Below are 25728 nucleotides of genomic sequence, written 5' to 3'. Positions count from 1 at the left end.
ATGCCCAAGACCAGCAACAACGAAACACCATTTAGCCTTACCTATGGAATGGAGGCTATGATACCTGCTGAGGTAGGGTTACCATCGTTACGCCGTCTCGAAGTAAAAGATAACAATGACCAATCGCTGAGAGAGGGCCTAGATTTATTGGAAGAGAGGCGTGAGGCGGCCGCCATTAGCGAGGCACGTTACAAAAAAGCACTGGAAAAGTATTACAATAAGCGGGTGTCTAAATTAAGTTTCAAGGTGGGCGATTACGTCATGCGCGACAACGAAGCAAGTCGAGCGGAACCAACGGGAAAACTAGGCCCCAACTGGGAAGGTCCCTATGTCATCCAGGAAGACTTGGGCAAAGGAGCCTATCGCCTGTCCCGACTAGATGGCACGCCGGTCCCGCGCAGTTGGAACATCGCACAGCTGAAGAAATGCTATTTGTAATGCCTTGCTCCTAACAGCAAGAGTCAATTACCTTTTCCAGTTCGCATTTGTAACCCATCATGGGATTTTTACTCTTTGTTTATTTTTTAATGCAAGTTTAATAAAGATGCAAGTTCATCTATTACAAAAATTACCATCGCACAATGAATGCATTATCCGGTAGAAACAAAAACAACACCCTTAAACACGAAATATTTTTCATTATAAGTCATAGGGTAACTACAACAAGCGCTTACGGCGGGTATCTTGGTAATAGATACATAAACCGCCTCAAAAAGCAGATAGGCATCATTACATATACATAGCCTATCTCAAAAAATCAAAAACCAAGTACTTGTCCCTGTTTTTAATAAAAACCAAACATAAGGGAACCAAAATACAGAACATGTTCATAAAACACCTATTGATGAAAGATGGGTGCCGTCACCACTGCAGGGGTAGGCACCCCCACATCATCATCGTCTTCCACCACCACCACAGGGTTGACGGCCAAGGGAGCAGTTGAGCCACCAACCATTCGGAACATCAAGCCAGAGGCATCCGTCGGCTGCCCCTTCGTCCGACCACCGGACTGACGTTGGTAGGTCAGACGATATCGCCGCTCAGGGTCCACCTGGATCAAGTCAGTCAACACATCAGCCGATAGCTGCATTCTGGGATCCTCTGGTTGAGGGTCCGGGATAACAAGGCTTTGACATGCTCGGTTGGCACGAACCGGAGCAGCATTTGGGATTGGTCGTCTGCTCCTAAGCATTGATCTTGTTACCGGATGCTGTAACATCAAAAGGCCATCAGCAGCGTCAAGCACCCGAAAGATCTCGGAAAGCCTTTGCCGGTATCGTTTTCTTTCCATTGCACAAACATAAACAAAAATGGAAACGAAGGGTGAATTTATAGCAGTAGTTAACAAGTTTTGACAGTGATGACATCAGGTATATTAATTAAAAGTAATCATCACACATCACAGAGTCATATTTTCAACGACGGCGGTGTCAGAAATCATGACATTTGCATTAATTTGGCTGTCAAATCAAAACGGATAATGGGCACTAAACCCAATTTAAACAGTATCAGCAAGAGTACACAACGAGCAAAACAAATGAATAACGGAATGGTCAGTCTTCTTCGGACTCGTCCGCAGGGTCCAGCATCAGACGTAGCGAGTCTATTCCATCTTCATTAACTTTATCCATCAGATCGCCATAGCAAGGTAGAGGTTCGGTGTACGCAGCTTCAAGAGCCTTCGCCATATCAGCCTGTAATTTATTTTTGAGGGTTTGGAAGTCCGGCGGGACTCTTTCCGCTTGCTGGCAGTCCATGTAGCCCTTAAGTACACCATCATGATGACCAGCTTGGTAGGCAGCGGCGGAAAGACGGTCAATCAGGCTAGTAAAGTGGGACGACTCACGCAGAAATTCGAACGCCCCCACTAGCCCATTAGTTATCAACCAATTCCTGTCTCCCCGCATAGCCGCTAGCTGGTTGGTCAAATCATCGATCTCTGCATGGGATTGTGCCAGCGCGTCCTCCACCTCCCTTAACTTTGAAGACGACGATGCAGCAAGCTTATTGTTTTGGGTGACAAGGGAATCACAATGATCTTGCATCTCCTTGAATTTTGCCTCACGCTCCTCCAACTCTCCCTGCATCAGTCGGATCTTGGTATGACAGGTCTCTACTTCGGTTGTCAAATCCTGGTACCGCTCCTGAACCTGGAACACAAAATCAGTGTCAACACGAAATTTTTCCAATTGGGCCGATAACTCGTGTCTCACCTTCTGAGCCTCTGCCACAGCCTTGCGTTCCAACTCCTCTTGTACATTTTTCGCTTGAGCCAAAACCCTATCTTTTTCCGCCATATCGCGGGCCCATAAGATCCTTTCCTCAGCGAGATGTTCAGTTACCCTCCGCAAATCCTCCTCGGCCTTATTCTTCTCTGACAGAAATCGGGCCTCTTTCAACCCAGCGGTCTGCAGTTGACTTTCGAGGCGATGCTTGTCATCCCTCAGTTCTTGGATAATGACCCGGGCCTCATGAAGTTGGGTGTTATCACGCACCCACCGGCGCCGTATCTCTACCAACCGGCGAGGTAGGGTCACAGAATCTGATATAGACGAATTCATCAAATCCTCATTGTTTAACCCCTCAACATACGCCGCTTCAGCGGGGGGGTACGCCCTCTCAACCCAATGTTGGACAACTGGAGGAAAGATAAGTCGGGAAGATTCAGCAATCTTCCATTGAGGCTGGTAACGTTTATCCTGGGCATGAGGATCCCAACAAACGGTAGGTATAAACAAATCATCAATCAAGCGGGCACCATCGTCAGCAATGCCGCTGCTCGACGCACGATTATCGCCTCCACCCACGCTAGTTGCCTCATGCGCGGTCGACGCGGCAGCAGCATTGGTGTCAAAACCAGCAAACATGTCCTTGGGCGATTCAGGAAGGGTTGTGTCAAAACCACCTGATCGAAGCGAGGGCAGCGGCTCGGAAGTTACGGCTATGGATACCGTAGAACTAGGAATGGGCATGATGCAGCTCACAGCGGGAGCGAATGACGCTGAAACTTGTGGACTCGTAGGCATGCTGGTACTACCAGTACAAGACGCCGCCATAGTCGAAACAACAGTGGATGGCACACCCCCGGATGATATTCCCGCAAAGGTACCTGCACCACAAGACCAGACGGACGCTATCAGCAGGGACACTAGTATGCCATATGGTTATTTAAAATAAAATACCTGGTGAAATTGCACATGCGGCTTGCACCGCCTGAAACGCGCTCAGCGTAGGTGCCACAAAGATTTTCCTCTTTTTCGAAGCACGGCCAGGACTGGTCAGGTCGGAAGCTAAGGAAACTTCACGACTCGCGTTGGGCGTCTCTTCCATCACGGGCACGCTGACAGTGGTTGCTGCAGGTTTTCTCCCAGACAGCTTTAGCCGAATAGGTTTCTTCTCTGATGATGCTGAAGTAGCGGCCGCCATACCCGACAAGGGAGCGATATACTCCAAGGGATCCGTTGGCACCGCCGGTAGAAGAAATTGTTCCAGATGCACTTTCAACACATCTGGTTCCCCTTCATCAAGTCTCCGGTCGTTGGGTTTCAACGCCAGGTGACGTGGTGGATCAACAAAGTCAAACATCCCCCACTCCCCTGCGCAAAATACGTGATTTAATTAATACCGGATTTAAAAATATGTTAACCAGGTGTGGTAATGTAAACATACCTCCATCTTCCCGTTGGAATGAGGGATAACGCCTTATATCCGGCCATAACAGGCTCATACCGGCCATCACTAGCGCCCCTTCTGGAATAATAGTGCACTCAAAGGGGCGGCCACACAGTTTTACATACAGCGCATTTGACGCGTACGAATCTGCAGGGGGAGCATCATCCTTCACTTTATCCTTCGGTCCTTTATCTTGCCAATGCATTTCCCCGGGAATAGCACTGGCATCCAGGTAGAAGAATTTTTTCTTCCAATCCTTGTCTCTAGAACTTGTAGGGATCTCCCTCAGACATGATACTTCGGTATCCCGCCGATCAAAGGTAAAGAAAGGGGATTTCCACACAAGTACGAAGAAAGCCCTAAAGACGCTCAGTTCTGGGATGTGACCAAGAGCTACGCAGGCATACTCGAATTGTCGAAGTTTCACAAGGCCAAGAGGATGTATTTGAGAAATGTGGATGCGGTAGAAATCAAGCACCAATTTCAAAAATTTGGTGATGGGTAACCGGAAGTTGCAAAACTTGAAAAAATCACTAAACAAAGTGATTTTACCTGCTTTCAGGGGAAAGGCGGTGTCGGTTTTTGACGGCAACACAGGATTCCATTCAGCCCTAATGCCATAATCATGGACCAAATTGTTGAAAGACATCACGCCCCATTTGCACAGTAGTACGTCCATGGAAGCGGCGGAAGAGGATTCGGTCGTTTTTGAAGCCATTGAATAGAGAAGATGGTGATAGAGTAATTTGGGGGTGATTTCTTGAACATCCGTTTAAGGCATCGTCTTTTATAAGATACGAAAACTTTTCAAATTCAAAAATGTGTACGAATCGACGCACGTGTCAATCACGGGAAAAGACAGCTGTCATTGACGAGATGACCCAACTGTCACATCCGCTATTTTCGCCGTCATTTCCAAAGGTCGTCACACAAATCATTACGAGTTTACCCTTTTTCTTTTTCTCTTAGTCCGACCTAATGGACTCCCTCCATGAGCTCGGACTGGGGGGACATGACGAGGTGTGACCCGCGTCGCTCACCCGACCCGGTTACAACCTTTTATATTTACATAAATACCCAGAATTATTCTAGAACCTTCCATATCTATAAGGAAGGTGCATAACTAAATCTCCCACTTTTCGGGAAGATCATGTAAATCTCCACCTTATCGGAGCACATCCTAAAATAAGGGAAACCCTAATTGAGAACCTATAAATAAAGACAAATACGTAAGGTACGATCATCTAATTCCCATACACTTTTCCCTTCATATACTTCTCCAAAAGAACGAATACTTATTCTCACGCCGGAGGGTGGTTACAGGAATAACCCCATTCCTGTAACGAGTCCTAACGGTGTTTCTGTTTTGCAGCCACACGTTCGGGTCATTGATCGTTGAAGTTTCCAGAGTTGTTAAGGTCAGTGTTTCTTCATATATATATATATCCAATAATTACATACTACAATTTAATAAGATTTTTTAATATATATTAAGTTACGCATTAATATTATTTTTGAATTTTAGTGTATGACAATTCTACCCCACTTAAAAAAATTCGTCCTCGAAATTGCTAAGTACGGACCAAGAGTAAAATTCAGACATACACATATGGGAGAAACTGTAGATTTTATAATTGTTTCACAAACCACCACATACAAAAGAAAACTCTTGAGTTACTAAAATGACAGGTAGACGAGAACTAAAACGAGTAAGAGTTCATACCAGATCGGACAAAGTCAAACATATCAATTATTCGAGCAATGTATTCAGATAGTGAGGACAGATAAAAAGTCAAGTTGAATGTTATGGAACGGATAATGGAATTGGATCAAACTAGATAATCTTTATAACAACAACGCATCTTGAAGAGGTAAACATCACAAAGGGTACTCTAAACCAATAGGCCTATTCATCAAGTACTTAGCAAATAGAAGCAATACCACATATTGACGCAAGAGTGTCAAATAGAACATACATTTCATGTTTACTAATATGCAATTAACGTGAAATCGTACCTGGGGCATTAGCTGCATCATTAGTAGCAAGTCTGGCATTTCCCCTAGTATTAGCTCTAGGGTTAAACTTGGGGCACTCTTTAACCAGGTGACCTGCATCTCCACAATTGAAACAGAGGCGTTCAACTCGGCGACAAACCCCGCTATGAGGTTTCCCACAAGTGGCACAAGGAAGGTCACGATATTGTGGCAGGTTTTGTTTGTCTTGTTGTATCTGATTGTCGTAATTCCAGTCAGAACGGTGCCTACGGTCTCGAGATTGATCATTGCCACCTTGAAAAGAAGAATTACTCTGGTTATCTTCACTTGGTCGCTTACGATTATCATCCAACGTCCTCTGGCGATGCTTCTTATCATTATCCAAGTTTTTGACCGCATCAACAATCTCATTAATATCAGTGAAACGAAGATTCAGAATAAACTTTCGATCACGGTCACATATAGCCCACTTGAAAGTGTTGGTTTGCTGCTCTAGCGTACCTGCAGCCGGACCCAGAAAATTGACCAAACGAGTTTTAAACTCCATAATAGGCTCATCGTCCCCCTGCATGATAGAGGAATACTCTCTTAGATATTCATTGCGGTCAGCATCAGTGAAATACTGCTGATAGAACAATGTGCGAAACTCATTCTAGGGAAGTGTGGCTACATAATTGTCTCCTCCACGAGCATTTTTCAAAGTCTTCCACCACCTATGAGCATCGTCCTCCAATTTGTAACTAGCAAGCCTGACTTTGAATTCGTTATTCACACCCAACACTTCAAAATTTTTCTCGATATGAGCAATCCAGTTTTCCGCCTCAACCGGGGTGGCAGCAGTACTAAACGATTTTGGCTTTAGCCTTTGGAAGCGATCAAGCCAATCATGAATGGCAACAGGAGGGTTAACATTACTGCCATGAGGGTCGTTATTGTTATTACCCCCTGGAGGTCCATTGTTGTTATTTGGATGAAGCTGTTGCAATAAGTTAGGGATTAAACCCGCGATAGCTGTATTAACAACATTAGCAATGAGGGTCTCAATGGGAATGTCGTCATCCTCATTACGGTGCGTGTTCACATTTCTTCTAGGAGGCATCTGAAAAAGAAGATGCGTGAGACAAGAAAATTTCAAACTGACGGGGAAGATGGAAGAGAGAGATCCTAACCCGACGTCTACCCATTACCTCACATGTTTAATTATTAATGTTTAAGTTTTCTACAGGAATGAGCTTGGGCTCTGATACCATAACTGTAACACCCCAACCCGGATAGGGCTGACGTGTCACTATTACAGATATCAAAAACCAAACACAATCCATTTAACGAAGAAAAGTGGAGTTCGAATGATAAACAAAAGTCTTAAAACAGACCAAGAAATCCTAAGTCTTGATTAATTTGAATACCTAAAAAAAAAACAAAGTCTTTAATCTTGAACCACATTTTACTCTCATCATCACTGGTTCCCCAAGTTTCCCTGATTACCTGATTACCTGACAACAAAAGACAACACAACAAAGAAAACTACGGCTGAGCCAAAGGTTGCTCAGTAACGGAGAAATCAACAGTACAAGTAAAGAACAGACATAATAAAGTATGAAATCTAAGCAGACTTTATTTCAAACCAGAACAAACTTCTACGGAAACAAAACTGAACAGAGTCCGAGGTATAACCCAATACTAGACTGGAACATAAACGAACACATATCGAAACATATCATGGAAATATCAGAAACATATCAAACATATATAGATGTCACACTGCGTGACTACACTTAAAAATAAATTAAGTCACATCAGACGGAAGCACCCACGAGCCTAAACAACCAAACAGGTACACAGCTAGCTAGTCCATGCACCTATGAGACGGTGAGTGCGGTGTGCACCCATTGTTCCATCTCCACAAACCAAACCAAACCAAACCAAACCAAACCAAACCAAACCAAACCAAACCAAACCGAACCGAACCGAACCGAACCGAACCGAGCCGAACCAAACCAAACCAAACATGCTCGGGTGACAGAGTACAACAATTAAAGCTAACGAGAACATGCAACAAGGATTACAACTGCTAAAGTCTATTGCATGCTACTATGAACTTATCAAATAATAAATGTGAAATGAACAACTAACGGAAACAGACAAAATCCGTACTGCAAAGTAACGGATATGATAAAAAAATACACTGATGAGAAGACCAAAGAATCCGTACCAAGAGTAACGAAAATAAAATTATACTATGATGTAAACGAAACAGAATCCGTACCTCAATTGAGCTAGCACGCCAAAAGCAAAGAAAACGAATCAAGTCGTCTTCAAATCATCAAGAACCTTAATTGAGAAACGAAGCCGAGACCAACGACTCAAGTTTTCGTGACGACCAAACAAAACCAATCAAGCAGCAACAACAGATCAATGGTCGCGGACCACTGTGTACAACGCCTGGATCAGACTAATGATATCAGTGATAAAACTGCAGCGGATACGGTGGTGCGAATGTATGAAGCTAGAAGTACTACGACGTGGTGGAGTATTGCAACGGCGGAGTATTGCAATAGCGGAGTGTGACCGCGGAGTTCACGCGGATTAGGTGGTACCGTAGTGTGAAACCGGACACCAGTGGCAATTGGTGGTTTGGTGAGTTTGAATAAGAAGCGTCTTTGCGAAGGAGACAAGGCTTTAAAAAGATCGAGTAGTCGGTCGTGATTATCGGGCCGGATTCTTCGTAGGTAAATTAAACCTTGATTTGAGTAAAAGAAATCATGGATGGATTAATAAAAGAAGGAAAAGATATGCAACCTACAATTATTTTATATAAGTTGCAACATGGAATTAATGTAGAAAGTCAACTTTGTTATTTTAAAAAGAAAATTCTTAGGAAATATGTTCATGAAAGAACTAGGGAAAGTATATATATATATATATGAAAACAAATATTAGAAAAGGCTACAATCATAAATGATTATAAATTACCTGTATATAAGCTTACCAAACAGGCTAGGGAGCCTCAAGCATGCCATTATTGTAATCCCAACCAAAACCACTTGTATTGTTCCATGCTAGCATATCATGCACATCAGACCAATCACTTTTCATTGTCTTTACACGCGACTCTATATGTGGCTTTGCTTTTATGCCCGCTCCGGGAAGTGATATTGCTAGTTGTCGTTCAATTGCACTAAAGAAGCCCGGTTTAAACCCATTATCAGATTTGTAATTAGAGCCTGAATTGAGCACATCAAACATAGCTGCAACAAGCTTCTCATCTTCATCTTCATTCCATTTTTTTTCCTAGACCCCTTTCAGAATCAAGTTGTTATTCCATGTCTTCACACAACAAACCAATGTTATATAGATAATAAAAACATTCAATTGTTTTATAAATAACAAACATAAGATAACAAACACATAAAAACATTTAGATTTATTCTAACAAAAAACATTTAGTAAACATTACCGAAATATTTACATCATCACAAAAGAGCAGAACCCATGCCACCATTATGCTCGTGAGTAACACCATATATATTCAACTTTAACTTCAAATTTATGATATCTACATGTTCTTTATACACGAAGAAAAACGGTTATGTGGCCTAAATCATCAAATCACCTAATAATTCAGTTTCAATCTCGTATATCTCATATCTGCCAGTTGCTGATACACGCAGAACAGGATTTTGGATTACGATTATTTGACTTAATCAAATCACCTAATACTTCAACTTCAGTTTTAAATTTCTCATACCTACCGGTTGTTTATACACGAATAACAGGCTTTATACATACGATCAAGTAAAAATTAACGAGATAAGTGAAAGTTTGGGATGATAAAATCACAATAATTGAACAAATAAATATAAAATTTACCTGATTTCGTGTCTGATGACGAAAATCACAATAAACTGGGAAAATTAGGGTTCCAGAAGAGTGACGTTCTGCTCTATAAAGATGGTGATATATATAACCAAAATCATAATCCATTCCTTGTTTAGAGGATGTGTAAATCAGATATCGATGGAAGGGGAGGGATAATCGGTGAGGATGGGGGCAAAATAGAGAAACAACCTTTTGTTATTGAATGGAATGAAAAAAATTGGGTTTAGGCCAGGAATAGATTTCAATGATTTTAGAAGGAATGAAATGGGGTATGTAATGCTTTATTCCATTCACATGATCAACCAAACACTTCTTTTTTCATTAGCCTTGAATGGGTTATTCCATTCCATCCTCCGTTACCTCATACCAAACACTACCTTAGTTAAATAATTAAACATTTTGAAAAAGAACCATAACATTTCTACAATACTATAATTTCCTTAAAAAATTATTTATTGCTTCAAAAACTATTTGGTAAAAAAAAAAACAAAAAAATAACAGGAAGGAACAATAAGGTAAAGCAAAAAAGAAAAAAACAAGCAAAAAAGTTGCCAGCAAATAAAGGGCTAAGTCAAGAAAATTTTATACAAGACAAACAGGATTCGAACCTGGGAGGATTGTGTTCTAGACCAAAAATTCCTAGTGGAACACTTCACTTTGTAGAATCTGTATTGTTAACTATATTTTATAAATAAACTAGTTTATAACCCTGTGCATTACACGGGGTTGAATAAATAAATTTTATATACTAAATAATAAAACAATATATTTTTAAAAACCTAATTTATTGTACGGGTTGAATAAATATAATTTTATATATTAAATAATAAAAAGTTATATTTATAAGAATCATATTGTACGGTTTGAATAAATGTAATTTAATATACTAATAAAAAAGTTATATCTTTAAAACCATGTGTATTACACGGGTTGAATAAATGTAATATTGTTTACTAAATAATAAAATAATACATCTTTAAAAAACCTCATTTATTACACGAATTAAATAAATGTAATTTTATATACTAAACAATAAAAAAATTACATCTTTAAAAATATGCGCATTACACGGTGTTAATAAATGTAATTTTCTGTACTAAATAATTAAAAATATATATCCTTAAAAAACCTTGTGTATTTTACGAATTGAATAAATCTAATTTTATATATCAAATAATAAAAAGTTATATCTTATATCTTAAAAATCCTCATGTATTACATGGGTCGAGTAATGTAATTTTGTATAGTGCAAATAAAAATATTAATATATTAATACAAAGTTTGGTTTCGTGATAAAAAATATAATATTTTGTTGTTGCAAAATTTGTTAACGAAGTCTCAATAAATTTAACTCTTTATTTAGAACTCCGTAAATGTATAAATGATAAATAATATTAGTTAATTTTATTTTAAAATTCGTCAAATTTATTTGATACCAAACTAAACAAAACGTTCAAATATATAAAATCAAATAAATAATATTATAAAGAGTTAATTAAATAGTTAGTCCCTGTGGTTTGTACAAAATAACATACTTAGGTACTAATAGTTTAAAATCACCTTCTATGGTATTAACTTTTCATTTTGTAACGTTTGGAGGTATTAACTTCTAGGGTATTAACATAGTTAGTCCTTGTGGTTTTCACAAAATAACAAACTTAGGTACTAATAGAATATGATTTTAGACCTACAAATAACGTTAATACCTCCAAACGTTACAAAATGAAAATTTAATACCCTAGAATGTGATTTTAAAGTATTAGTACCTAAGTATGTTACTTTGTGCAAACCATAGGGACTAACTATGTAATTAACTCTATTATAAATGAGAAGGAGATTAAACTAAATGATAATTATCTATAAGATATTAAACTAATAATATTTAGTAGGAAGATTATCTATAATATATATTATTAAATTAAATAATATTTAGTAGGAGAGTTATCTATAATTAATTAGAAGAAATTAAACTAAAATAACAATTATCTATAAGAGATAGCCTAATATGATGACAAGTGTCCCTAAAGTGGTTTTCTTTATTATATAGTATATATATAGATGATGTAAAAAAAAAAGTGTAGTGGTCGGATCCACTGCCATTTAAGACCATCCTTTGTATTTGTTATATATAGAATTTGCCCACAAACAAACTTAAATCCTTACCATTTAAGAGGAACATCAATTCAACACCCAGGTACCAATATATAAGTGTTTAACTTTATAGTGAAATTTGTGTTTCAATATAAATTATTTGCTTTTAAATTTAGTATTAGCTTCTTGCATTATGTTGAATTGACAGGTTACAAAGCCTTGACCATATGTTCTTCTGCGTTTTTCTATGACTAGCTAGCAAATTAAGTAACCGATTCTTCTATAAATAAGTGAGAGGTACGTAGATTGAAGAATCATATATTAGTATTACTTAACCTTCCAATGGCTCTTCAACTATATCATCTAGCCTTTGCCAAATGTTTCTTTGAGGTATGTAAACCAATGCCAAACACCCGAGCGACAAGTAGGCGGCATAGATTGATCAAGGCCGCCGAGAGTCAGTTAGCCATTACTTACCAGCCAACTATCTGGAGTCACGATTATATCCGGGTGTTAGATGATAATTTCCCGGTAAGCCATTATACTTTTATGGTGACATGCCTAAAATTATCATTGTTTATATCTATATCTTACATATTGTAATTCTATTATTATTTGATGAACGAGCACAGACGAAGTTTGAGGAGAAGGTCAGGGAGCTAGAGAAGAAGACGGTAATGTTGTTGAATGTTGATTTTGAAAATGGTGGTTTCACTATGTTGGAGTTGCTTGAACAGATAGATGATATTGAAAGGCTGGGTCTTGGCTATCGGTTTCAAAACGATATAAGGAGAGCACTGGACATAATCGCGTCAATACATGGAACTAATGTCGGGCTTGAAGAAAAGCAAGATAGTCTACATGAGGCATCTCTTAGATTCAGGATTCTTAGACAACATGGCTATAATGTGTCCCCAGGTACTTCTTTTATTGTGTATAACGTATGTGTGTGTATACATAGGTGAGTTAATTAGGAAACCAAAAAATGTGAAGAACCGAAAAAGTAAAACAACTTACAAAATAATTCATTTTTACACGTAAAAAAATAATTTTACCAATATTTTTTGGAAGCTTTTACGTATAATCACACGTAGAAATCGTTTAAATAAAAAATAAATAAATATGAATAAATATAAAAACCGGCTTTAATCATTTGAATGCCATCTGGAATTGTTTACATGCAAAAGTTTCGAAAAATTATGTAAAAATGGTTTTATCCGATTTTAAAATAATTTTTTTATAACTTTTTTACATGTCAAATTAGTGGTTCTCCATTGAACCTCACACACTAGAGAGAACCAAAGAGTGATTTGAGAACCAAGATAATCACTATCAACCAAGGATATTTTTAAATATCTTCCCACTTTTATTTATACGTTACTAATGTTTACACAAATAGAAGAAAATTTGAAAAATATTTGTAGATCGACGGGTTAGATACATGTGTATCGTAAACTACATATATATATATATATGTAGATTGAACGTTTTTTTTTTTTTCCTCTTTAATGTGTGTATAATTTCGCTTTTATTTACACTACGCATATAAACGTGTTGTACAATTTACAGGGTATTGTTGAGATGCAATTTTATTCATCTATCTTGAATTTCAAAAGAAAAAAAAATATCAGTAAACCTTTTTATTTATATAATATGCATATGTGCAAGTTCTTTGTAGGAATATTACCTGACACAAAAGCTACTTATGTATAGAAAAACTTAAATATTAGAAAAACATATAAATAAATTAAATTAATAGATGTATGTAAAAAAACTAAAACATAAGAATATATGAACCACTAATAAAAAATTAACAATTTGAGTTTCTTCTCATATTAAAACCTTTTCTAAAATGAACATCCATATATATATATATATATATACATATATATATATATAGTATATGTGTGTGTGTGTTTGAGAAAACCTAGAAAACTTCAACCTCTTAATATTTTTTTTATTTTTGAAAAAAAAAACACATGTAATATACATGATTTAAGAGTTTTGAGACAAAAAATAAAAAAAAAAACAAAAAAAAAACGTCGAGAGGATATTTAAAAAATAAACAAGTTTTTTTGCAAGGCGGCTATAACATGTGTTATACAAAAACTTGTTTATTTTATTTTAAATTTGGTTGGTGTTTTTTTGAATTTTTTTGCTCAAAACCTTAAAAACATGTATATTAGATGTGTATTTTTTTTCAAAAAAAAATGTTAGAGATTAAAGTTTTTCAATAACTATAGATTTTATATATATATATATATATATATATATATATATATATATATATATATATATATATATATATATATATATATATATATATATATATATATTGATCAAAGGAGAACTTTAAATACTGCAAGAACTTGCAAGGAATAAATCAAAATCATTATTTTTCATGAAAAGTATATAAATTTAAGATATCAAATGATTTAGCTCTTCAAGTATTTCTTCTCTACCCTTTAAATTATTCTTAACAAGTTTTATATACACGTATATAGTAAAAATTGCAAATGTATAAATGGTAAAGTTAACCCCAATGCAAATTTCTGTTAACTAATACATGTGGATACATATATAATTTTATATTGTTGTAGTTTTATAATAATGCTAATGCTAATTTTCTAAATAAAAAATAATTTTGGATATATTTATTCATTTCTATGCATGGAAGCGATCCATGCAGAACACTGTAAATCATTCATTTGTATATAAGAAGTAGAACTTAATTAAGAAAAACAATTGATTATTAAATAAGTTATTTATATTTTTTTGATTTTTTATCGCATTAATTTAGTGTTCTATAATATATGTATGTCCAATATTACAATGATAAACTAATTCGTGATTCAAAATTAATATTGAACACAGATTTTATTAGGAGATTCAAGGACAATCATGGTGGCTTTATTGGATGCCTAGAGACAGATGTCGAGGGGTTGTTAAGTTTATATGAAGCTTCACATCTTGCTTTCATGGAAGAAAGTGATTTGCATGAGGCCAAGTTATTTGCTACCAAACATTTGTTGAAACTTAAGGGTCGAGTAAATGATGCCCAAGCTCTTGAACAGATAAACCATGCATTGGAAGCCCCCTTGTATCATAGGATGCTTAGATTACAAGCAAGGTGTTACATTCATGCATACAATAAACGACAAGACGCAAATCTACTTCTGCTAGAGCTTGCAACATTAGATTTCAACATGATTCAAGCTACATTCAGAACAGAACTTAAAGAATTATCAAAGTAAACTTTCCTTTCATCAAGATTCAAAAATAAATTGAACTTAAATGTATAGATAATGATCCAATTGATTCCTATTATACAATAATCAGTGGCGGACCCAGGAATTATTTGCTGAGGGTGCGGATAAGGCGTTTAATCATATTTTCAAGGGGTGTGGTCGGGTTTTTTGCCTTAAATATACACTAATTTTTTTTTCAAGAGGTGCGGCCGCCCACCCACGACTGTGGGTAGGTCCGCCACTGACAATAATCACCTTTCGGCCTTAATTTATATATAACAGGTGGTGGAAAAAGACAGGCCTAGCACAAGAGTTAGGCTTCATTAGGGATCGACTCATGGAATGCTTCTTTTGGACAGTTGGTGTGGTTTTTGAACCTCAATATAATTCTTGTCGTGTAAGGCTAACGAAAGTCTGTACGTTAATTACTGTTATTGATGACATCTACGACGTTTATGGTTCCCTAGATGAACTGCAGATCTTCACGGATGCTGTCAGGAGGTTCATAGTTTTTTACTTTAAATTATATCAAGTCTCTCTGGCTCAAATCTCTCAAATTTGTAACCTCCAACTGTTTTAGGTGGGATATTAATGCAATAGACGATATGCCAAAGTATTTAAAGCTAGGCTTCGGGGCTCTTTACAACACGATTACTGAAGTGGGTTCTAATACTTCGGTTGGACAAGGAGAAAACATCATACCGATCCTTGTAAAAGTGGTTAGTATTACCAAAAAAAAATTCTTATACTAATTTAATAGACTACCTAAACAAATCATCTTTTTTCTACTGTGGGATTGGTAGTGGGGAGAATTATTTGAAGCATTTCTTGTGGAAGCAAAGTGGACCCGTGACAAATACATTCCAACATTTGACGATTATCTTGATAACGCGTGGAGATCGGTGTCAGGAGTAGTTATTGTTACTCATGGATACTTTTTGATCAATCATGAAATCAAAAAAGATGTGATTGAGTCCCTAGAGAAGTATCATGATCTTATGAAATGGTCATCAATGGTTTTTCGACTTTACAATGATTTAGCTACTTCATCGGTATGTTTTATCATGACTCGACTCATTAAACGTTTTATTATTGTTCTGTTTGTCTTAATATTGTATTTCTTTTGACCTAGAATGAGATAGAAAGAGGTAAAACTGTAAATGCAATATCATGTTACATGCACGAGAATGGTGTTTGTGAGGAAGTTGCGCGTGCATATATAACAACGTTAATCGATGAAGCATGGAGTAAGCTGGTCAAAGTGCATGTGGCTTGTTCTCAAGAGTTGGCGAATCCGTTCATTGATATGGCAATTAATCTAGCTCGAATTTCACATTGTACGTACCAATATGGTGATGGACATGGAGCTCCCGACTCTCGAGCCAAAGATCGAGTCTTATCCGTAATTATTGAGCCCATTGCGTTTAAAGAAATTGAACATATGTATACTTAATGTTAGGGAAATTTGTGTGAGTGATAATCAATAACAATTCTTTTTTTATCAAAAGCAATATATATTATAAATGTTTAGGATTATATGAAATATACTTAGGGATAACTAAAAAAGCACTCAGATTTATAACTCAAAAACTTTCAGCAAAATACATGGAAGTTATTAATGTTTGTAGGGTGAATTTGATTGAAAATATTATGATCCATATCAAGAGTAATGATCATCATTTAGGGAGGGGGTTCACTAGTGATAGAATTCTATCACTCACAAGCACCAATCAAGTTCCGCCATGTCATCGACCATTTTTCCATCACTCACAACTTTTTTTAGTCGGGGTGGTCATCACTCACCACCACACCCAACAATTTCCCCCCAACCAACAATTACACTCACAAAACAAAAACAATAACGCGTTAAAAATATCACGAAAATGGAATTGCGTTATAGAATAACGCGTTATAGCAAGTGCACGGGGTGGGGGAGATGAAAGTTCCACGCGTTGTTGTTCCATTCCGTGATACTATCACGGACGAGCCCGCCACCTCTAAGTATATATACTAACTAGGTTCTTTTGCATAAAATGTTTATACCTTTTCATAAAAAGCCTGGTTAAATTTATAGGTACAAACTTTAAGAAAATTGCACATTTTCATAATTGATGGTAAAGAGAATGGGGGTTAGGATATAATAAAAAGTTTATTTGGGTAGGAAGTTTAGGAAGTAATTTTGATCATCCATTTATTTAATCAATAGCTAAGATTAAATGACTGAAATTGAAGGGAAAAAAAGAGGCGTGTGGGTTTGTTTAGGGGCATTTTAGTTAATCCAAGGCAATAGTTTCCCTCTCCTTCAATCCCCCCCCCCCCACATTTTTTAAACGTTAATAACTCTTTCATACGACATTATTTTTTTATAAAAATTGCACAAAAAAACAAGCGTTTTTTTATCTTTAAAACGAGTATACTATTGCTATATTTTCGAAAAAAAAAATTCGAAAACCCAGTTTCGTAAAACGCAATAAAAAAACCCAGTTGCGTAAAACGCAATGAAAAAAAAACCTAAAAAATGACATTTTTGTAAAACACAATGCACCAAAAACACAAAGAAATGTCTTATTTGTAAAACGCAATGACCAAAAAACACAAAGAAATGTCTTATTTCTAAAACGCAATAGCCTAAAAACACAAAAGAAAGTGTACTTTCTAAAACGCAATGGACTGAAAACACATAAAAATGTGTTTTACCTAAAACGCAATGCACAAAAAACATAAACAAATGTCTTATTTCTAAAACGCAATGGCCAGAAAACATTTAAAATGTCTGTTTTCTAAAACGCAATGGACTGAAAACACATAAAAATGTGTTTTAGCTAAAATGCAATGTACCAAAAATACAAAGAAATGTCTTATTTATAAAACGCAATGGCCAGAAAACACTTAAAAATGTCTCATTTCTAGAACGCAATGGCCTAAAAAAACAAAAGAAAGTGTTCTCTCTAAAACGCAATGGACTGAAAACACCTAAAAATGTGTTTTACCTAAAACGCAATGACTAAAAACACTTCAAAAATGTGTTTTACCTAAAACGCAATCACTAAAAACACTTAAAAATGTGTTTTTTTTCTAAAACGCAATGGCCAGAAAACACATAAAACTCTCTTATTTCTAAAACGCAATGGACACGTAAAAATGTCTGTGAACTGTCTGTGAATTGTCTGAACCAGAGAGTAGCAAATAAAACGCAATGGCCAGCTCGACCCCAGCCAGGGGCTCTGCCCCTTGGACCCCGCCAGGGGCTGCCGCCTCTTGGACCCTTCTACCAGGGGCGCTGCCCCGGACCCCCGCCAAGATCGTAAAACGCAATGACTAAATCAAAAACCCAGATCGTAAAAATGAAATTAAAGAATTTCTTACATGGATCGAAGCCGATTTCTTCAACGATTGGCGAAATTTGAATAACAGAAACACTTATCAGCGATCGAATCGAACGGTTCGAGTTATTATCTTCAAAATCACGGGAAAAAACAAGACTTTGAATGAAATTAAATTGGGTTTTTCTTCAAAAAAAAAAAAAAGCTGAAGAACACGTTGATCGGGTGTTTGAATCATTGATTGGTGACGAAAATCGCACTATAATGTAGTGATTATTGAGATAGAAAGTGAAGAAATGGTTGAAGATGGTGGGTTTTGAAAATGATGGGTTTTGATGTTATTGGGAAGAAGGAAGAAGAAAAGGATAAGATTGACTAAAATACCCTTTCTCTTTATTTTAAATTTTGCCACATGTCCTAATCCTATTGCTTCATATCCTTTCTAGCCAAAATAAATTTTCTATTTGATCCTACGGAAAATATTTTACGCAAACATGTTCATACATATACCGGGTCATAAATAAGCATTTTATCAAGTGTTATCCGATTTTAAACAACATAAAGTCTTTGCTTATTAGCATAGATGGTAGAATAAACCTTCGAAGATTAACCTTTGTATGGTTTGATACCGACAATTTCAATAGTTTTTTTAAGGGTTGGGTAAATATATTATAAAAGTTATTTGCAATGGGATATATGTAACTAATCAGTGAAACTTTGTAGGGGGTAGAAGGGTTTGCCCCCTATTTTTCTCCTTCGAAATGTTTATTTTTTGCCCAATATATTGAAAATATTATGGGTCTGTTTGGTACAAGGTAATGGAATGGACGTATGAATGCAATGAACAAGTGAATTGAACGGACGAGTTAATGGAATAGATTTTTACCATTTCATTGTCTTGTTTGGTTACCATGCGCGAATAGAATGAACCATTACTTTGCATTGTTCGGTTGAAAGGAAAAGAAGAAGGAATAAAATTAGTGATGAGTGGCGTCAGTAGTGGTGGGTAATGATAGTGGGTGGTGGCGGTGGTGGTGGTTGATGGCGGTTGAGGGTTTGTGGCGGTGTTGTGTTTCTATTATTATTTCTATAATTTTTTATTTATAATATAAATACAAAAACCGTATAAAAATAGTTTTTGTGTTGCTTTGTAAAAGTTGAGGAGTAGCGGGTGCTGCCCCTAATAATAATATATGTTTGCCCCTGACTGAATGTTTAATTTCTGATATTTTGGGCTCCACAATTTAAATGTTTAAGCTCTATCATCAATTCAGCTGTTTAATTTCTGATATTTCCGGCTCTACAATTGTAACACCTCGAAATTTTCCGTCAAAATGAAATAACGACACGTGTCACGTGCGACGAAAGTATTATAAACCCAAGATGTATGGCAGGATTTTTGAACATGTCGATATGTTAATTTATACCTCTGAACGACTTCGTTATAAATCCCAAGACCCTAACATGATTAATAAACACCTAGTATACCTTTAATCCGGTGATTACTAATAATAAAGGATGTCCAAATTTGCAAGTATGGATCCTATGAAATAATGCTCAATAAAAACTTTCGTGTATATGTTCCATCATAATGCAAACCAATGATACATTGAGATAGGTAGACACAACTGATTAAGCATGGGTAAAAAGGGCCTCATACTGACATTTCCCTGGCTCAAAATAATGCTTTACAAGTTGCCTGTTCAATATATGAAAGGTTAATTTTTTTGCTTTCTGGTAAGGGCTTACGGACCGTAAATGTCCTGCCTTACGGTCCGTAATACGTGAAAGGGTAATTTTTGCCTTCTGTCAAAAGCTTACGGACCGTAAAGGTCCTGCCTTACGGTCCGTAAGGGGTGCCCAGCGACAGCAACTTGGCTGTTGGCTGTTATAAACGTTTAACCGACTTAGTAAGATATTTTCAGCAACATGGGCGACCCCTAACAGTTCCTAGGCACTAGGAAACACTTGTAAATGATCTGGGATCAATGATAGACCTAGTTGTCATGATCTCAATGGATTAAGAACACTATATAAAGCCACATTGTTGCAACATTGTGTTCATTCCTTCCTTCTGCAATTGTGGAGCTTTCTGGAGCACAAGTGTCTTCCCTAAGCCTTCCTAATCGTGCATAGGACTTCAGTAAGTATGCTTGACCTTTCTTAGTTAGGTTTTTGCTTAGTTTTAGCTTAAAAGTCAAACCGTCGTAATTAACGGTTGACTTAACGATTAATCATTAATGGTCCTGTGATTTGTCGAATCAAAGGTAGTTATATTTTGGTAATTATCTGGGCATTAAACCCTTAAAAGGGCACCCTCTGATTCCCACTCTAACTAGTTCAAATGTCGGGTCAAAGTTGCTTAGAAAAAATCAACAGAATGCTAATTTTTGATTTAACGCATAATTCACAATGTAGAAGGCATGTAACATATTTTATCACTCATATAACTTGATAATAAGTATAAGAACTGGTCTAAGCTTGTTTGATCCGACCATTTTCTGTTTTGACCCGGTTCGGAACCGAAAGTCGCAAAACTTTGACTTTTGCTTTGACTTCAGTTCTGACCCGATTTAATATGACTTAGAAATGCCTTAGGACTCCCTTAGGACCAGGTTACAATATGGCATAACCCTCTGTGGCTGGTTCGATGTTTGTCCGAGTCATTTGCACATTTCCGTTAAATGCTTAAATGTTGACCATAATGCCCTTTCGACCTTAAAACGAGAATTTTGGACATGTGAAAGGACAATAACCTTAGTTACTGATTTATAAACATGTCACTAAAATTTCATGTCAATTAGAGGTCTAGAATAGGAGTTATGCTAAATAGCGCAATTAAGAAAACTTTTGTTAATTAAACGGCGCACTTAGCATAAAGCCTATCTAAACCCAAATTTCGACACCAAAACTTTTACACACCGATTTAATATAATATTTTGGGATTTTTAAAGATTTTTAATTATTTTTAACCTGCTCATAACCTAAGGTTATGACCTTGATTCGGTAAATACCGAATATACCCTTTTCGGACATAAAACGAGTTCTACATAGTATTTTGACGCCAATCCAATTGCTACTGATTTTAAATAATAAATAAAGTATTTTGAACTTTATGACCTGATCAGAAAACTCAGATTTCCTGTTTAACCCGGAAATCGCTTAAAACGACTTTATACGCGTATTAAACGCATAGTTTGGGTTTAAAACCATTTTTATCATAAAGACTTATTACCTACTGATGTAACTTGTTGAAATAAGTGGTTTTACTGATTTCTTCAGACCCGAACATCAGAAGTATAAATAATCTCTTTTATAATTTTTAAAATGACCAAAATACCCCTACGGGGCGTATTATGGGATTAAACTCATTATGGGAATAATGGAAGGTATCCTACTGATATCACAACATATTTAGAGCATATTGACTTAGGAAACCTGTATAAGACTCTTACGGTTACCCGTTACGCCAATTACGCGTTCGGTTCGATTTATGTAACTTGTTTACATAAATTAGCCGAAACGGGTCAAACCTTGTCGTTTTTATCTCAAAATCCAGAATGTGGTTGGATTAACCATATTATACAAGTCTTCAAACTTGTCGGTTCTAAACCACATTCTACTCCGGTCTTCGCTTAATCGTGCGTTCGAACCGTATCTTTCGTTAAAACTAACTGGTCTAAGTTTAGGCTTAATTAAAGACCCGTTAGGATTCTAATAGGTTATTATAAACCTTCGTTCCAGAATAGGAGACCCGGTAAAAGCTACCCGCACTTGCTATTCGTGAATTGATACTTGCAAAGGTAAATACTTTTAACTTAATTTCCCTTATACGGGCTTGGGGTACGGTATATAAAATACCGCTTGGTCCAGCATTGAATCTTTAATCGATTAGAGGTTAAATCATTGATATGCTCCGTTTTGGAATGTTTTGTTTGCTTAAAGCCTTTGGGGGGTTAATGATCATGTCCCGGATATCCTTGGCATCATCTTACGAGATGGCCACGACCTGAGCGCAGGGCGTACACCCGTCGGCGCATAATTGAATAAATTATGTGGTGTGTCTATTGATCTTTAACCCGGTCTACGGAACGGGCTACTGAACGCATAAGAAACATGTAATTCGTTTACAAGTATTATATTAAAATAATTATCCCAAGTTATAAAAGTTTGTGCCTCGTGCATTCAAATCAATTTTATTAAACTTTTCAAATGAGTCGGTTGAATGTATTTACCAGTGTAAACTGACGTATTTTTCCAAAAAGGTTAAGTGCAGGTACTAAGCGAACTAGGCTGGCTTTCTCCTAGCGTCCACAATAAGTCTCGCAAGCTTGGATGTCAACTGTTGAACAATATTTCCTATTTATTTTGGATCCCCTGCGGATTAATTTCGACTGTTGTGATACTTGATATTACAATTTATTTAAAGTTGAAATATATCTATCTTTTGCTTCCGCTGTGCATTTAAATATTGTGTTGTTTGACTGTAATGTTACCAACTACGTCACGATACTCCCCCACCGGGCCCACCGGTGAAACGCGTGAAAATCAGGGTGTGACAACAATTTAAATGTTTAGGCTCTATCGCCTATGGCTTCATAGTCTAGTGACATCTTGGTGGTGGGATAAGGCTTTGGGACCAATAGGTCCTGAGTTCGATTCCCACATGGGGGGTTTTCCCATGTTTATTGGGTTTCCTCCTGAATTGGTGTGGCATTATGCCTAGTGGAGATGGATATGATCGGGTGGTTCCTCTGGTGGCACGATAATACTCCAGTGGTCCGTTAGTGATCCAAATTTGCCGTTAAAAAAAATGTTTAGGCTCTATCATTAATTCAACTCATGTAATATACTTGAGTTGGTTCGGTTTTCGATTAATCAATAAAAGGCCAAATAAAGTGTAACTTAAGAAAAAAAAAAGGTTAACTTGAGTTGAAATACTTAAAAAAAGAACATATTATGATTGGTTTAAGTTTTGTCTTTATTGTTCACTCTTTTTATAAGATTTTTATATACAAGACTCCAAACAATGTTTTCTCTAACCTTTCGATATGGGATCAATTTTCATATAAAAATTCACAAGTAACACTTTTCTCAACTTATGACGTGGGATAAGCCTCCTCACGTAAATTTACTAAAAAAAAACCTTCTAAATTACACTAAAGCTCAAAAGTAAGAAATAGACGTCTAGTAAGATCTCAATAAATCAACCATGTTAAAAACATAATGGATTTTTAGGAGAAATGGCTTTTTCCTAAATTACTTGAGCGTAGTAAACCTCTCATAGATTCCAAAGCAAAATCTGGTTAGTTTTGCTCCCAAAATAAACCTCAATTTTCCTACAGAAGATAAATTCTCGACAAAAGGTTTTTTTATATATATTTAGGTTAAGAGATCAGTTTCGGTCAATTCGATTTTGGGGCTAGTTCACTTGCTGCCAATCATTTAAAAAATTCAGCTTAGAATAAAAAAATACACTCATTTTCTAAAGTATATACTTTTCACCCAAATTTCAAAATAAAAGTAAAAGCATTTAACGTGCCCATGGGCCAAAAATCACAAGGTTTCTTTAAAAATTATAAAGGCCTTGTCATTATATAGTTACGTTCCTTGTATGGTATTGGTTCCCCTACAAAATGTAGGACAACATTAAAAAGGGCCAAAAATCACAAGGTTTCTATAAAAATTATAAAGGACTTGTCATATAACAACTCTCTTAAAATATTGCGAACACCCCTATACGTCTTAAAATACATCCCGTATACGAAAAACGGCCCAAAATACCTTTAACTTTATAAAAATTAAATAAAAACAAAATTTAAGGGGCTCTGACGGGGCGCGACAGACTACCCTTGTCTCTGTCGCGGGGCGCGAGCGAGGGAACGAGTGGCGGAACCCTGAGCTGCCACGTGGCAGGCTCATGTCGAAGCTAGTCCGCAAACTCAGCAAACCTAAAACCTACTAGACCTATCTCGCGGGGCGCGACACACCCCTGTGTGTCTGTCGCGGGGCGCCAGAGACTCGCTGATCAGCACTATAAATAGAGATCATCGGCCTCAGTTGAGAATCGTTCAATTTTCGATATTTCTCTCTCAATTCTGAATAGTTAAAGTAATTCCCGGTGTTATACCCACTGAAATAGCGAAGCTCTGCCTCGATGTAAGTATCATAACCCCCGGTTACGTATTAGATACGCTGCCCGATTGATCTAATGCTCCGTAACGCATGTCGAGGTTCTGCCTGACTCAGTCGTTGGAGTTCTGTCTCGGGGAGAGTATAACTAATGTAAATTGGGTTATTATACTAACACGTATGCATTGTTTAATTAATAGATTATAACCAGGAAGTCACAAAGGAAATACCTAAATTAGCAATGTGAGTAATCCTTCTTTTTGCAAACTGTTTTTACAAAACCTCAAATGTTTTAAATTATATTTCACAGTGATTGAGTATTTGTAATTCTACAATTATCGTCGGTATGTTGGGGTTTTGTATACAAAATTTGTTACTACACTGTGAGTAGTAACATTACCACCAGTCAGGATTGACAGTACCGTGGGTGGTAATTAAAGTAGATGTAAACAAATGTAATTGCTGGATTGCCCTCAATACTCTAAAATAATAAAACTTTTCTTGATTAAACTGGGATTCACTCGCCAGTATTTCTTGCTAATAAAATGTTTTTAAACGCGTTTCAGGTAACAAAATGTGAAAGCCAACTAGAAGCCAGCTGGACAGCACTGAATGCTTGGAAAAGTGGCTATAAAAGTTACCTAAATAAAGAAGATGTTTTATTTTAATAAATTAGGGTTTATCCCTATAAACATGTTTGTAATGGAAACTTGAGAATTTCCCATGTATTTATTATTATAAAAATGTGGTGTTTTACTCTGATAAACTATTTCCTAACTACGATCCTGATGTAAATTCCGCTCCCAAATTAATAAACACTGATACTATTGATACTGGTTCACGGCCGCTCGTTCCCAAGTGATTAAGGGCCGGGGGTTGCGACATGTCATGTTATAGTTGCGTTTCTTACATGGTTTTGGTTTCCCTACTGATGCGAGACAACCAAAATTTTGATTGTGTTACTTCTATTATTTATGTTAAACTACAGCTTTTGGTATAATTACCAGTGAACCTCTCTTGATATATCCCATCAATCCATTCCTTTATTACATTTAATAATCTATTACTCAACCCATGAGTATCAATAAGTTTATGAAGTAGTCTGATGGGGTTGGATAGAGTTGTGGTCTTTTAATATGAGCTTATCTACAATCAATTTGGTATTTTTCAGATTGTGTTGTTCTATTGCATATGGCCTGTTAGGTATCAAGCGCCACATATTTACAATTACAATAACTAGGTTATATAGAAAATAAATTAGGGTTTTCAACTTGGGCCCAGGAAACCTAACATGAGCCGAAAGCGGGCCCAAGATCACTAAGCCTTCACAACAACAATCTCCCACTTGAAGGCTTTGCGAGTACTCCAATCCGCCATCCAAGCAAACA

General features: G+C 36.6%; 2 protein-coding genes across 2 annotated transcripts; one reads left to right on the top strand and one right to left on the bottom strand.

The window, feature by feature from the left end:
- Positions 1–1553: 1553 nt before the first annotated feature.
- Positions 1554–4390, bottom strand: LOC110878482. Its single transcript, XM_022126791.2, has 4 exons — positions 3670–4390; positions 3183–3596; positions 2214–3109; positions 1554–2150 (listed from the first exon to the last, which is right to left on the bottom strand). Exons 1-4 carry the CDS (start codon positions 4388–4390, stop codon positions 1554–1556), a joined length of 2628 nt encoding a protein of 875 aa, XP_021982483.2.
- A 7507-nt stretch (positions 4391–11897) lies between these two features.
- On the top strand, positions 11898–16355 carry LOC110874622 ((E)-beta-ocimene synthase, chloroplastic). The gene is made up of 7 exons (XM_022123160.2): positions 11898–12168; positions 12270–12555; positions 14512–14887; positions 15168–15386; positions 15466–15604; positions 15689–15937; positions 16018–16355. Exons 1-7 carry the CDS (start codon positions 11980–11982, stop codon positions 16336–16338), a joined length of 1779 nt encoding a protein of 592 aa, XP_021978852.1. The 5' UTR covers positions 11898–11979; the 3' UTR covers positions 16339–16355.
- Positions 16356–25728: the final 9373 nt, after the last annotated feature.

The sequence above is a fragment of the Helianthus annuus genome, chromosome 9, assembly GCF_002127325.2.
Source record: "Helianthus annuus cultivar XRQ/B chromosome 9, HanXRQr2.0-SUNRISE, whole genome shotgun sequence".
In the NCBI taxonomy this organism is placed as follows: domain Eukaryota; kingdom Viridiplantae; phylum Streptophyta; class Magnoliopsida; order Asterales; family Asteraceae; genus Helianthus; species Helianthus annuus.
This window is presented reverse-complemented; position numbering and strand designations above follow the sequence as displayed.